At 42.5% G+C, this 15,794-nt stretch overlaps 1 protein-coding gene across 2 annotated transcripts in view; it reads right to left on the reverse strand.

Annotated features, from left to right (window-relative positions):
* Nucleotides 1-4,064: 4,064 nt before the first annotated feature.
* Nucleotides 4,065-15,794, reverse strand: part of ptprn2 (protein tyrosine phosphatase receptor type N2) — a 144,727-nt gene continuing 132,997 nt past the window's right edge. For both annotated transcript variants that reach the window (XM_040044395.1, XM_040044394.1), the window contains exons 17-22: nucleotides 13,260-13,379; nucleotides 12,265-12,431; nucleotides 9,701-9,754; nucleotides 8,622-8,686; nucleotides 6,594-6,667; nucleotides 4,065-4,584 (exon numbers count right to left, since the gene is read on the reverse strand). In XM_040044395.1, coding sequence (XP_039900329.1) covers nucleotides 4,513-4,584; nucleotides 6,594-6,667; nucleotides 8,622-8,686; nucleotides 9,701-9,754; nucleotides 12,265-12,431; nucleotides 13,260-13,379 — 552 coding nt within the window. In that variant the 3' untranslated portion in view covers nucleotides 4,065-4,512. The remainder of the gene's footprint in view (nucleotides 4,585-6,593; nucleotides 6,668-8,621; nucleotides 8,687-9,700; nucleotides 9,755-12,264; nucleotides 12,432-13,259; nucleotides 13,380-15,794) is intronic.

A 15,794-nucleotide genomic window follows, 5' to 3' on the forward strand; every position in this document is an offset into this window, starting at 1 on the left:
TTAGCGTCTTGCCAGGGCTGGTATGCGAGTATTTTCTGGTGGCATCATGATTACACAGTCGTTTGCCTACTTTACATACATTTATATCCCTGTGATATGCCAGCACTCTTTTACAACAGCCAGATATGCTGATTTTGACGGATCTCACTCCAAAGACTTATCCGAGCTTAAGCAGCAATTTAGAAATCCCTAAATTAAAAATCACTTTGAGTTAAACCGAGCATCCAAAGAGGCGATGCACAGTATCTAATTTTGACTTTTTCAGAACGCATTAATCCTCCCAAATGGGAGCTGACAGGATATCACAAGCTATTGTAGCACACCAGATACCTCAGGAAGCAATTACCATGAATACATTTTCTAATAAACTTGTACCCATCAGATGATAAGCAATTAAACATGCGTAATTATGGCTTCCATACAGTAATTTCTAAGCTGATTAGGTTTGTGTGCTTTACAACCTGAATGGGAGAATATTAATAGTGCTTTGGTTTGGGGTTGCTGGTTAGTGGTGGCAGCTCATCAGCGAATCATATGCAAATGAGGCCTCAGGAAGTGCATGAAGCCTCATTCCCGGCTATTAGAACTGTCAGGGGAGGGAGGGACATGTCAACGGGCAACGCACGCATGCTTGAATATCCATTCACACTTAAAGAACCCCACGCACCCATTGTTGAAAGGCAGGAAATTATATATTCTCTTTGCATGCTTCTCTATACTTTTTGTAGACTAATATAATCCTTATTGTACTTTCTGCCCAAGTCCTCTAGTTTTACAGTTTTTAATGAGCTGATAAGCAGCCAGTGTGTTGGCTGATTTATTATAAGCAGCATATGGATACTTCTTGTTTTGTTTTGATATTTATTTAGGTATCAGTTTCTAATAAAGTAACTTTAACATAAAGTTCGTAAACCGTGAGCAATGACTTTATTTGGATCAGTTATAAACCCTTAAGGATCCTGATCTTTGGATCATCACTTGATGCATGATTACTTATGCCCCACCCACTTCCTGTTCAAATCTCCTCTTTGAGAGGGGCAGCCAATCAAATGACAGTTGACTTAAAGTGGACATGAGACACTACATGTGCTAAGCATGGATTCCCACCCTAAAAATGTATGACAGCTTTAACACTGTCTTTAAACTGGGTTAAAAAAGTAATTACAGTTACATCTTTTGGAGGAAGTATACCATCACCTCATGCAAGTACAGAATATGACGGCACTGGGTTGGTTAGCTGCTGTTTATAGTCCTAATGGTAAATGGACTAATAGTGTCTTGTACTCAATTTGAGTTTGAATTTCTACTACAAGTCTCATTTACCCACACACATTGATATGGTGCTTTTATCTATATCTAAACACTTTTATCTAACATTTACACACCGCACTCCGATTGGTGCAACAATAAACTACTAGGTGTTGAGTATGTTCCCCAAGGATACTTTGACACATGGACAGGAGGAGCTGGGGATCCATTCACCGATCTTCAAATTGGTAGACAGCCCACTCTATCACCTGACCCTGCCACAGTGGTTTGTATTAAGTCACATCACCTCAGTCACATCGGCCTAGTGACTGGTCGTTGACACCACTGGTGACCTCAGGTGGCTAAGGAAAATGTGTATTCTCCGTCTGGCTCGTTTGCTGGAGGTTACCGACTGTTTCCGAGTGAAATCAGCCCTTCTTGTAAGTGCTTTGGTTGAGAGCAGATTAGCACAGTCGTCTTTGGATTTTATCTACACTTGCTAACTAACCAGCGAGTGGCAGTTAACCTTCCTCAAGTGTTCATCATTGGGCAGCTGCACTGAAATGATAGAACAGCTCAAATGTTTGTCATGATGGGTGATCAGAGGGCCTGTGTTAAAAAGGTTTTCTATGGGGATGTATTAAGCAACCTTAGCTTGATAAAAATCACATTAATCAGACCTCTGATAGACCAGTATCAGCTAAATCCTTTGAGAGGGGCAACCAATCAAATGAGAGTTGGGGTTTAGTTAAAATTGATCCATAAAGCATTTTTTAAACTATGAAACCAATCATAGTCACCCCTAGTCAACATTGCCTTTTTAGAAAGAAAGACTTTTATCTTATATTACTATTATTTAATTAAAGACTCATGAGGTATACATGCTACTCATGTGTACTACGTATCACACTCTCTGTGACTTGTAACATAACACTGTTGCTGCCTCTTTAAACACACTTGTATTATTGCCTGTCCCTGTATCACTGTTTATTGTCAAAATTGAAGATGAATTTAAATGCAGTAAACAATCATTTGTAACCACATGTACTTAAGCTACACAATAATGGATAAAATTAGCTCTTTGGTGTGTATCAATTGACTGGGGATCTCTGGGAGATGTGGCCAAAAGCTTCTGAGAACCAAGTAAGTGGAGATTTTAAAGATTTTTAATCCAGTCTGTGTCCTTTAGTTTGGCATCAAATGATTCTTGAAGGGCTCCCTTAAAGATTTAGCGTGTCACCAATTTGCGTTAATATAAGAAAGAAAACACAAATGATTGAAAATACCCCGAAAGGCACACTTACGACTGTGTGACTGTCGTATATTAGGAGCAAATTTGTCTTCACAAAAGACTCTTTGAGACAGTTTTATCAGCCATTGTTTGCAGGTGCAGCTGTTTGCAGCGATTATGGTCTATTAACAGATTGTACTCCACCTCCCATTTCTAACAGCAGACAGACAAACCCCTGCAACAAGAGAAACTGCAGACAAAACACACAAAAATAAGAAAAGAGGCTGTCTGTTGTCAATTAGCTGAACGTGGCATCCTCCAGTAAACACTGATTGAGGTGGACTCTGACTGACTGAACTTTCTCCTCTCTGTAATATTGCAGGAGGACCTCAGTGGGTGAAATACATGACTGATTTCATTTCAAATCCCAGCCACTTTCTCCGCTGACAGAGCTGGTGAACCAAACATTTCATCTGTACAAACCTGCGACTCTCTCCCAGATACAAACCCTCGGGGAGCACCGTATAGCTTTTTCTCTGTGACTTTACCAAGGCCGCCATTCAATCAAGTGACTCTGGCTGTGAGGGCGGCCTTCTCGCTGCCGTTTGTGCGTGTGCGAGTGTAGCAGACGTAACATCACACACGAGGCGGCAGAGCGGTATGGTCCGTTCGGATTTATTATCAATCTGAATATTACTTCTCACACAAAATATATAGTTCTCATTGAGGCTCTCGGTATACATCTTCAATAGCACTATGTAAGTTTTCATAAAGTCATTCGTGGTCTATACATGGAGGGATTAATCGCTCATGTTGCACAAAATGTCACAATATACCATACCAGTGATGGAGGGACAAAGAAATTCAGCAACAATCCCAATATAAGGTCTTCTTAAATATATTATTACTATCCATACAGCATGACAGTATTTCTAAATAGAAGCAATAACTATCTCAGTTAGTATATTTCACATTTACTGTTAACAGAGATGTTTATGCAACAAACAGTTGGTGGCGTCCGATGTAAAAACAATACAATGAGGAATAAGAGAACAGCTGATGTGTTTCACAACAATCATGACGTGTGGGGGGCTCGGAGTCGGATAACCTGCGGTTTAGAACGACAGTGAGATGTCTCGACCCAAAGTACAACAACGCACACGCTTCAACGTCTGTACACACGATGTAGTAGCTGATTCAGATCACAGAGGAGAAACGTGTGAGGAGCTACATCGATTCATTTAGAGGATATAATCTGTACAATAATACGGGTTTTACAGGCAGGAAGTTCATTTAGTTTACATAGCACTATAGTTTAGAGCTGCAGTGATTAGTTGGGGGAGAAAGCAAAAAAGAAAGAAGAAGAAAAGAAATGCCAATAAAACCTTTCTCTGATAAAACAATGATTTATATCTCAAGATTTCAGACTGTTAGTCATATTAAAAAAATACATTTTCTTTTTTTTATCAACATTTCCTAAACTGAATGATTAACTGGGAAAATAACTGTTAGTTGCAGCCTTACCGTAGCATGTTTTAATTGTGCCGGAGATCATTTTCTAAGCTATTTGCATCAGTTTTTTTCTTTTTTTTTTTGCTCATTTTGGAACAAAAATCTTCACTTGACATCACGTAAACATCTCGTCAGTGGCACTAAGATGGTATGTTCAAAAAAACAACGTCACAGTTAAAGAGGACTGGGGTTCATACTGACAAAAAAAATCTCCCAGCGCGGCCGCTGATCGGACAGCACCGACCGACCGCGGATCAGCGGCCGTACGCTGAGGGAAATTTTGTGTATATGGATCCAGCTGAGATATCTGGCACGACATTCATAAGTATACAGTATATATAGAGGTGAAGAGGAGGCAGAGGGAGAAGAGGGAGAAACAGAGCGAGGAGAAGGCAGGCCAGAGAGAGATGTCAGTCTTGAGTGGGCAGAGGAAACCGGTGCTCAGCGAGCGAGAGGAAAGCATATGTGTGTGTGTGTGTGTGTTGGGTGTGAGGTGGTGGGGGGAGTGGGTTGCGATGCCTTCACTGAGGAAGTGCTTTCAGGATGGCGTTCACCTCTTCTGCCACGGCTGTCAGCGCGAACTCAAACTGCTCCTGAGGAGGAGGAGGGGGAAGGAGGATGAGGAGGAGGGGGAGGAGGAAAGGACGCAGGGAAGGAAAAGGAAGGATAAAAGTTTTACTGTGTGACCAAGTGGAATGGCATTTCAGAATGACTGGCAGCTCCCGACCCTGCCCCTGATGTGCTTGGCCACAGTCTAGAGGTGAAGGTGAGCCTCTCTCCGAGCTTTCAACTTAAAGTGTGTGAGCAGCCGGGACCAGCATCGATCCAGCCAGGTGTGTCTTAAAATGGAGCTTTTGAGTCAAGCTGTCTCTCAGCTTTCTCTGCTCGCCCGTGTGTATGTGCGCGCGCGCGTTTGAGTGTGCATTTGTTTGCGAAACCGACTCATAGTTTTCCCCGAGGAGCGCAAAAGGGGCCGATTGATGTTTGCCCCATGGACCTGGTGTTTTTATATTCCTCTCCTCTCTCCAGGCTGAGGGGCCACGGGGTCCTCTCACAGAGAAAAGGTACGTAGGAGTTTGGAGGGAACAGCTTTTAGATGTGTCAACACACAGGCTGCCATAGTCTGGCCTGAGGATAGGCTAAATCAATACAGAGGAGTCACTGGTGACCGTGCCTCTCGCTTTGCAGTGGAGATTATCTGGAGTGCCGATGTTTTCTATTTTTATGTGTCTTCTGAAGTTGTGATGGGGCCAGAAAATATGTAAGTACATCCATGTTTATCTCCATCGCAGTTACAGGTGCCCACATCTATTCCCAAGTTAGGTTTAAAGTTTTGTGCATTGGAAGAGAAAAAAACTAAGATACTTCTAAATATGAGGGTTTGTGCACGCTGTTCACCTTTACGCCACTGGGGGGAGATCAATCTCTGCTCGACAGATCACAAACGGATGTTAGTGAGGAAGGGAAAAAAAACAAAACGGTCACACATGTTGTAATTACTGCGTGTTGATGTCTGTCAAAAATTAGTAACCAGACTAAGGGGAGAAATTAATGCCCCTTTTGTGAGCTTTGTCCAAAAATAAAACAGCAGCATCACAAAGAGGAGGGAAAAACAAAAAAGAACACGACTGGTTGCTCAATTGTCGAAACCTAACTGTGAATTTCATATCTCATTACAATGTAATTTCTGTGTAGACCCAGTATGAAGCCACAAAGTGGAATCAACAATAGTCTGATATAATTTCACTTAGACTCTTTTGAAGAGAAGCAAAAGCAGAGAGTGCCCGGAAAGCTTTCCTGCGCTGAGCAGAGCAGGGCCGTAAAAGCAGCATTAATGAACCATCGAGGAACACTCGAGTCTGTTAGCATAGCACCGGAGTCCATAAATATTATCACCCGGCTCTGCGTGGAGGTTCGCCTTTATTATTTTTATTATTATTATTCCTTTCCAATTACAAGAGAGAAACAAAAGACCCTTCCTCCCTATTATTTGCATTAGTGGATAAGAGGAAACGCTTTGTTCACACCCTAAACTGCTCCACATAATAGTGAGAGGTGAACGACTCGCTGTGTTAGGAACTGTTTGGACTAGACAGACAGATGCTGTATGAGACGAAGACAATCTAAGAGAACATTTTTGATTACTTGTTGCCATTTTTTTTTGCAATATCAGCTGATTCCTCCTAAAAACTGACTCAATATCTTCTCGTGTCTATTTAATTTGGTTGTATATTCTCCATGTTCTGGTTTTGGACTTTGTCACACTTTCTGATGGACATTTCTTTTGACATTTGAGATGTTACATGCTCAAGTCATGAATCTTACGATGCTGCAGTTTGAAAAATATTTCCATGAGACATCTTGGCCATCCTTTTATTTTTGCGGCTTGTGAAATGTGGACTTATTGTTTTACAAGACAATGTTGTTCTAATCCTGACGCGGTTATCAGTTACCCCATCGTTTCCCCAGAAATGATCCCATGTGCACGTGAAGCAGACAATCCTTGGTGTTGAATGGCTGCAAACCCTCCTCCCGCTCTCCTTTCTCTCTGCCCCCCCTCCCCCCCACACACACTTCTCTAACTCAAAGCCGGGGACCTTACCTTTGTCTGGACCATGCCAGCTCTCTGGTCTCTCAAGTGCTCCAGGGTAGCGGCAATATCAATCTCTTTAGCACCTGCAACAGACCGAAAATTGGACTGAGTTCAAAGCAGTGGAGTAATCCAGCTCACATCTGTCAATCTCTCTTTATACTGGGCTCCCTTTGGAAGAGCGCAGCGATTGAAAATTATTACATTCATCCCTCGAAAGACTTGGACAAGAGCCACTGACTGTTTCTCGATAAAATATGCAAGAGGATATTTTTGGGCCCTGGTGCAATAATGCATTCAAACACACCACACACTGGCTTCCATGTGAGAGTCGTGTTCAAAAACCGGTTTAGATGATGTCCATGTAGGCAGTCCACTAATATCCAAGAGTGTGCACGTGCACATATCAGCAAATTAATTACAATGATTTATAGCAGATCTGCAGCAGTCATTCTGATGATGAACCCATGCAACAGTTGCCTGCCTTCAGCAGGGATCAGCTGCTGTTGAGCCTGTTTTGGCTTCACGAGTCTGTGAAGTTAATCTGGAAATCTTATTCCACTTTCAGATTTATGGATTGCGAGCAGCATGCCAGAGCTCATTTGAGGAAACTGACATAGAGAGATGTAGAGAGCAAAACCCGAAGAGAGAAAAAGGGAGAGAGCCCCTGAACTCTCAAGATGGTTTTCAAAGTGAGGCAAAGAAAGGAAGCAAAGGAGATGGAGCAAGAGCGTGAATGTATGTATGCGTGTGGGTGAGCGAGAAAGAGACAGAAAAAGCGGGATTTAATGCGGCTGGACTTAGTACTCAAAGTGCTCCAGTGCTTTGACAAGACTTTCATGTCTTAGATGGGCTGAATTCCAAAGTTAGGCTGGAGAGAGGCTCTCAGAGAAAAGAAAAAAAAAAGCTTTGGAGAGCGAGATTATGTACATTTTATATATCTGGTTCAAGAGCAGAAAAGAAAGGGTTAAAAGAGACCGAGTGGCACCTTTCATCAGCACGGACAACAGCGAATTCATCACCGAACTACATGAACTTAGTGCTGTTTTCCAGAGACGTGAGGGGAAGGTCTGCGTCCGCCTAACCTGCTCTAATGGAGCTGGATTGCAGGGGGAGGGCGAGCAGGCGGCGAGGGCAGAGGTCAAAGGATAAAGGGCAGGCTAACCTACGGGGGGTGGGGGGGGGGGGGGCTTAAGGTGCACAACAATAGAGGTTTATGTCTCAAAAGAACTCAATAGACAAAGCTAACTGAGCATTTTTTTTATTCATGAACACTCTCTGGTCGACTCTTCTTATGCTGGCGTAAAGATTCAACTAAAAACTAAAGTTTTCTTTGTCACAGCGAGATTAAAAAAACAAATCCATCCTCAGACTCTTCCTGTTTTACATGTAATGACACATCCACACCACAAGGGTCATTTTCCTGTTGTTTTTTTTTGGCCGTTTTTAATATAAAGTACTAAAATTTGTGATTGTATTAGAGACAACAAACACAGCCTGAAGTCCAAATGACTGACACTGATGATGTTCACAGTTTGTGGTTCACATCGGTATCAAGCGGGAACAAATGTCAACAATTCTCAGAGTGAAATTAGAGCGAAAGCCGCAGACCGCTAAGAATAAATCACATCAAATTCAATAAGCACAATGCTGCCATTAAATATTAAATATTGATTCAAACCACTGGAGCAAATTGCAGATTCTGATTTAAAATGTATTTTGCCTTTAAACATTTTATTTCCATGCATGTGCTATCTAAATTCATGTCGCAGCTGCTGAAGCAGGTCAGCGTGGCGTGGAGGTAGCTTAAATAGATAATTACTAATGTGGGTTCCTTTCTCATTTCCCTTTTCTCTGTTTTCTCTTTGTTCTGCTCTCTCCACTCCTCTCCACGGCTTCGGTCTTCGCTGCCTTTCCAGGCCTCAGAAAAAGTCACCCTCTAATGCATCCCCAAGACCCTCTGTGGAAAATGAGAGGCTTTAGTGTTGCCGGGGCAACACTTCAAGCAGAAAGAGTGAAAGGGAAGCCATTGATCGTTACCTTTAGCCATCCTATTGAGGACCATGTCAATCAGAATGTAAGTCCCACTCCTGCCAGCTCCATCACTGCAGAGAGTCACAGAGAGAGAGAGAGAGAGATCATTAAGGCGGCAGAGTGAGATGCTTTAATCTCAGAGTGTTTTTCTTATAAGGAAACAAATTGCTCATTTACATCTGCATCTGCGCAAAGACTGTCGAGTATGTTTAAGCACAAATTAGCCCGAGCACACAGACGTGCGTTTCTCCGTTCGCGCGTCACGTGGTGGATAAAAATCAAAAAGGCAAAAATCAATAATCACACTTAACATTCTTGCGAAAATACCTGAGCAGATCTGAATATTTGATGATGCAATGAATGTGATTATGTTAAACCTTTGCACACAAGCGTGCATGTGGTCTTGAGAGCTGCATGGCAATTGGAGAGAGGGGATTGGGTTTTCTAAGGCACACTGGGGACAAAGGCTTTTAAATGCATGCACCTCAGGAGCAGAGGAGAGGTTGAGAGGCCAGGGGCGGTTCGAGAACAGCTTTTTGGAGAGCCTTGCTTTTCCATTACTCCAGAGATAGCCCCATGAAAAGGCTTCCTTTGTGCCCACCGGCCATTCAGCGGCTCTGCATGTTAATTGCAAACAAGGCGTGGACATCGCTCTAATAAAGGCAAAGCCAATAAAACAGGAGAGCGGCCCGAGCGCCACAGCTTCATTAATCCACTGCTAGACACTCAGTCCATACAGCTCCTTCAGAGGGAGAGCAGGCTTACTGGCCCCACACATGACTTAACAGGATGTGACTATTAAAAGTGACCAGACAGATACCTGGTGTTTAATACGAACCAATCAAGGCCAGTTAACTAACTCAACCAAATGGGAAATGGGAGTGTATTCGGCTGTGCCATGTTATTTACATAAGAACACAGTGAGCGGAATAAACAGCAGCTCCGGTGGAACCAGACAGAGTGAATGGACTGAGCGGGTTTAAGTAAACAGCCTCTCTCCTCCAACACATAGGCCACGACAAACACTCTCTGTCCCAAAGCAGCAGGGTCAGCCGCTGTCACAGGGTTCAAACGGTTATACTTGCCTGCAGTGGACAATTATCGGGCAAGATCGACCTCTGTAGCACTTGTTAACCTTTCTGAAATAAAAAAAAAAAAGAGAGAAAAGTTATTGTCATTGCAAGCTTGGCATTAAGCTGTCTTAAGTGCACAGGCTGCTACATCGATTCAGGAAACAATTCTTTTATTTATTTCTTTTTCTTGAATAATAACAATAATAATCAAAACAAATGTGACTCGTGAGGGACTTGGGGCGCTGTGGCCTGGACGAAATTAATGCCGGCAATAATCAAAGGGCCAAACACAACCACGAAAGACGCTCCCTCATGTCAATCAATCCCGTTAATTTGAGCGCAGAGAGAGAGAAATCTGTGTCGCACCCTCGTAAATAAATTGAGCATCATTTCAGGCGGCGTTATTGTGACATGTGGGTGATGGATGTGGTGGTGCGATGTTGTGATTTGCCGACCGCCGACGCATTAACCCGAGCCAATTACGAATGTTATACACCACAGGCACGGCGAAGGCCAACGAGCCTTTTCACACCCCGCCGTTGCCATGGAAACTGACTACACCGAGAGCTTCCGCGTCTTTCCATTTCCTCTCGTTTCCCACCTTTCGGTGACAAAATGAGAAGTATCTCATGGTATCTATAGCTGATCTAAGCTTGCGTGCACTAATATGTTTCATATAGTAAGTATAATGTTTTGCATGAATATAAATATTGATAGCTTGTGCTATATTTTTGTAGTTTTGCCATCTGAATGCTGTATTTGTGACCAAAATTCTTAATAGTACTTAACATGTTTACCAGTATTGAAAAGCACAGGTGTGTTTGACGTAACATCATTGTGAGCTGTGCTGTTTATCTGTGAAGGTTCCAATTATAGAGGACCAAAGCAGCCAAAATTACAGCCCCCCCCCCTCCCAAAAAATAAAAAATAAAATTAAAATAAATAAATAAATATTCATTATTTCTGATGCCCTCTTTGCCAAAACAGTGATTTATGGAAATCTGATGAAGATTATCAACGAGTTAATATCTGAGAATAAGTCAAAATTTATCAATAAACAAAATATTTAATAAAATACATAAAATAACACAAATAAGTGAATAAATATGGATATTAATACAAAGGTAAAAAAAATGCCCAAGAAAAGTAAAAATCTTATAGGTTTATTTTGGTGCATTTAATGGCATATTTTGTTTGTTTTGCCATATTTGGTCCTCCATACCTGGTGACTTAAAGTTTATTAAAATACATGTGCTAAAAAACTGGACATGATAGAACTCTTTGCAATATAATTCGATGCTTATTTGGGAGTAGAAGTGTTTTCTTTTTGATGCTTTTTTTCTTTGCACTTTTATGTGAAATCACATTGCATACTAATGCATACATTTTAATAATCTTGTTTGATATCGGAAGCATGACTAAATCAGAACACGCCTTCAGTGTAACAGCATACAGAGACGGTTGGAGTTCCCATGCAAGCCAGAGGAAGGAACAGTGTGAGGCAGAGTAGGAGGAGGAGGAGGTGGAGGAGGGAGACTGAGAGTGGAGTGAGAGAAAGACAGTTTGTGCACAGGCCTGGCTGAGGAGACACAGTTTCCAATGATCACTTTTGTGACTATGCAACTGGGCTCATATTACTAGCTGCAACATCACAAAAATGACACTGGCAACCGCAAAATACAGAGTTGGCCAAAACCACAAAACCGTGAGTGTTGAGTGCATCGTGCGGATCTGAGACCTCTGAATCGCCAGAGAGCTTTAGATTCCCAATAACCTTCAGCAGCATTATCGGAGTTCACGGCAATTTAAGCGTGAGGGAGATCTCAACAGCAGGGCAAACAGTGTATATGTAATCAAAACACAAGAGAAACCATTACAGTAGTGTCTTAAACGTGGCTGACTGCAAGCAGATTAATTTGGAAGAATGGCAGCAACTCTGTCGAGAGAGGATGACACGATAAAACTACAGCTCCTCTTTTTCTTTCATCTGCATAACAAACCAGAGGGACAGGCTTCCATCTACAAATCAGATGCATCTATTCTTGCGTGGAGGGCTTTTCCTATCCCTCCTGGGTATTCCCAGAGGTGCTACTGCCGCTTTTCTGCCAGAACATATTATATGGAAAACATAGTAAGGTTATTCAGTCACTAGCTTTCCCCCTCTCCCATGTTTTTAGTGAGACAGCTCTCGTTTAATTGGGTGTTTGAATTAGGTGGTGTTTTTTTTTTTTCTTTCTTTCTTTCTTTTCTTCTCAAGCCAAGCCAGGCAGTGCGGGGCTGTTAATTTGCTGCATCACATGTGCTGGAGGGAGGTGAGGGAAATAGGCCCAAGATGAAAGGGATAGTACAGAAACACAGTCCTTATTAGAACAGCCATTCTCTAGGACACCAAAAGGCAGTGGGGCAAAAGGGAGAGGGACCAGAGAGGCGCTGACAGAATACAGAATATAAGGGAGGGTGATTAAGAACAAGCTCGGGACAAAGGCTGCTTAGAAAAAAAAAGGTGGAAATCTGTCTGAAAATCTGCTGAGCTGCAGTGTTTGTTTGAGGACCAACCGGCTGGATCTCCACTCTACCTGCGGAAGTCTAAGAGGGTCCTGGCTGAGCTGGGGATCCCACGGTCCATCCAGGACAGGAAGTGGAACTGAGTGACGGTGCGGGTCTCGTTAGTCTGCAGGTTCTTCAGGTAGAAGCTCCGTACCAGGAAGTCCTCACACCAGATGTGCTCAGACACCAAATTCACCTAAACGCAGACAAACAGAAAATCAGGTTAAGGAAGGAAATGAGGAACATGGACACCTTCTTATAGAAATGTCAGGGTTTGTTTTATGCCAAATATTTCAGTTTTCATTCACTTTTTAAAGAAATTAGAGGTGCACCGGTGTAACTCACAGACATAATAATGACCTCAGCCTGTCAGCAAATGGGATGGTTTTGGTGTCAGTGGGCGATTTGTCATCTATTGCATCACATCGCTTCCACCCAGGCTAAATATTCAAAGATGGTGTAACGATTGATGAAGGCGGGGTTGTGACTGTGAAACATCAGTATTGGTGTCATCCCAGAATTTCCCTAATAGAAAATAATACAGGAATCACAGTTTTGTGTGCTTCCTGCTATTAAATTAGAAACATTTTGTGGTGAAATGAGATGTGACTAAGACACCAAAGCACGTGGGAATAATTTGGCCATTTTGATTGAACTGGGGCATTGTTATTGTCGGCATTATTATGATAAAATAAGAGATTATTATGTTTTATAACCCTTTATGATTTTAAGTCTAAGATCCTGGAGGGACAGGCTCTCATACTGCTACCACAGTTTATAAATGCTACCGCTTAGCATGGAGTTTTAAGAATAGTATGAATAGATTTGTCTTATTTTTTAATGCTTCTCTTTACTTTTGGAGATTTTTACCCCCATAGCTTGCGCTTTTTCGCCCTTTTTTGATTGCTACTCTTCACACAAATTTCAGCACGTAAAATCCAAACCTAACTGCGTGGTTAGACACCAGCTGAAGTGGGAAAACATGTCTTTCGTGACCCTTCTGTTTAACCGCTTTCTCAATCACCTCGTATATGTGGTAGACGTCGGATCCCTCGTCGGGCCAGTAGTGGTGGCACTGCTTCACTCCATTCTCCGACAGCGGGGTCAGCATGACGATGACGACGCAGCCGCTCTCCCACACCATCTACACGCCAGAAAAGAGACACCCATCAGTCACACCCTGAGACGACAAACCCTTTCATATGCGACGTTCCAGTGGTCCTAATGTGTAGCTAACCCGCAGCGCCGAGAGCAGCGCCGAGAGCGTTACTGATACACGGCAGCGTTGTATTACGGAGAAATTGATTTCTTAATCTTCATCCAGGAAGTATGAATAAATGTCACCTCTCCGTGTGTGACAAATGATAAATGTTGGGCTCGAGCAGCAGGAGGGCGCGTCATGTGTCGCCCTCTCTCTCACGCTCTCAGTCGTCTGAGCGAGATCACAACATCTACTGCTCTGATGCTCCATTTCATCTTATCACAACCTAATGTGTCCTTGGAAAAAAAAAAAAAAAACAGGCCCACGGCAGCCATTAGGAAAATGAGGAGGAAACGTGGGTTTTATGATTGCTATAAAAACACAATGGCCTTGACTATACACTAATCACAAGCTTCTGTGATCCAGCCCAGTGGACACATTACACGCCAACTGTGCCAACTGTGCCAGGATGTGATGGGGGGGAGGGGTTATTATCCATTTAGTCTTGTACAATTTAGCAAATATTTGATGGTAGTATTCATATTTTCCACCTCCTATCTTCCTTTTTTTGTTTTTGTAATGGGATTAGCAATTTACAGGCTCCAAAAAAGACATACACCAGCTACACTTGATTTGCATAGACAAAAAACAAACTGAAAATGACCTGAGTTGTGCCTCTGTGAACTCATGCATGGCTTCCTTTTTTTTTCTTTTTGCATTCTGAGAAGGAGGGGAGGAAGGCCCAGCAGAGCTAAGGTAATAGCCAGGGAGGTGGAGATAGATGGAGGGGCAACGGATGAAGGGATGGAGGAATGAGGAGTGGAGGATTAGAGCAGAGCTGCCTTTCAGAGCACTGCCTGGGGCCGGTGTGGATTAGATAGGACACAGCAAAAGATTTGCACTCCTGCACGGTCCATTTGCATGAGAGTTGCCAGTGTTACCCCCGTTTGTTTACTTTTAATGGGGTAAAGAGTGTGTTTTTCCCTCATGCCACAATCCAAGGTTAACCATACTGAATAATGAATGGCTGCTAAGCATTCCCAGACACAGAGCTGATGTTCAGCGTGTCAACGTGTGGCTAATTTTCTATTATTTTTGCTTAATTGGGAAAGATTTAAAGATGAGTTAATGGCTAAGTAGCATTAGATAATGGAAATGGATTTATTCACCTGTACGGGAAAAAAAACAAGCAAACAAACTAGCAGGCATACGAGAAAAAAACGAAATTATAATTAACGCCTTATTCATTTGAGGCACATTTTATTCCTATTTCAGCTGATGTGGCAATTAATGTACAATTTTCAGATAAAAGCCTTTGAGTTTTTCCTTTTTAATTAGTTTAAACACCACATGAGGGCAAAGCGTGTATGCGTCTACGTTTTGTGGGGAGGTTTAAGAAGTCATTTTACAACAAGTAAATATTCTCTGTTTGGTGTACAGCACCAGACCATGCTAAGCTTGGCTTCTCCACCCACCGCACAAATCGCGAGCAGCCTCCAACGTCTGTGCAAACACAAAGTCAGCACTATCATAATGATTCAAAATGAGTATCCGCTCAGTACAAGATGCAGAGTGCAGAGTGCAGGGCCAGCTGGTCTGTCAGGATTTATGCGCCACACTTTTACATCCTGGTCACGGCTAGCTGGAGTTACTTCACCATATGGAGGTGATGGGCCCACTAATTACAACAGTGCTGTCCTATTAACACATAAGACTGCCATTTGGCAACCATGCATCATTTAAGGCACACTTCCGCACAAGTTGACACGTTTTACAATAGCCTAAATCTGCTGATTGATTACAGGTCCCGCTGACATTTATGGACATGGAAAAGAATGCAAAATAGGCTTGAGGGGGAAAAGCCCCACTAATATGAGCAAATATCAGGATTATTTTAAATAACATTAGGTCTCCTGAGGCGTGTATAACTAGATCCTTATATAAAACTAAAAAGCTTCAGGTCTTGTGTACATATTCAGCTGCTGACACTTTTTGATTGATGAGTAGGAGCAGCAGCAGCACCATTACCAAGTTTGTGCCTCTCATGAAATAACATTACATTTGAATGTAAGCATGCATTTTTCCTAAAAATATACAATTACCCTTCATCTTACCTCTGTTTGAGGGATGATTATGCTGTGCTGGAGCCACGGCTCCTATCACTCTTTCCAGTGTGTAAAGTTTGTTTCCGCAGACTGAGTGGGGTGAGAAGTGACTATGGGCTACAATTTCAAGAGTTTTCTCACCTTTGCTTGCTTACATTTGGGGCAAAGTGACACCATTAAAAAGACATCAAATTAGGGATCACACTTGGATCACTTGGATACAGATAGAAATCTGGCAAATCCAAGGAAAAAT

The sequence above is a fragment of the Simochromis diagramma genome, unplaced genomic scaffold, assembly GCF_900408965.1.
Source record: "Simochromis diagramma unplaced genomic scaffold, fSimDia1.1 OVJJ01000602.1, whole genome shotgun sequence".
Lineage (NCBI taxonomy): Eukaryota > Metazoa > Chordata > Actinopteri > Cichliformes > Cichlidae > Simochromis > Simochromis diagramma.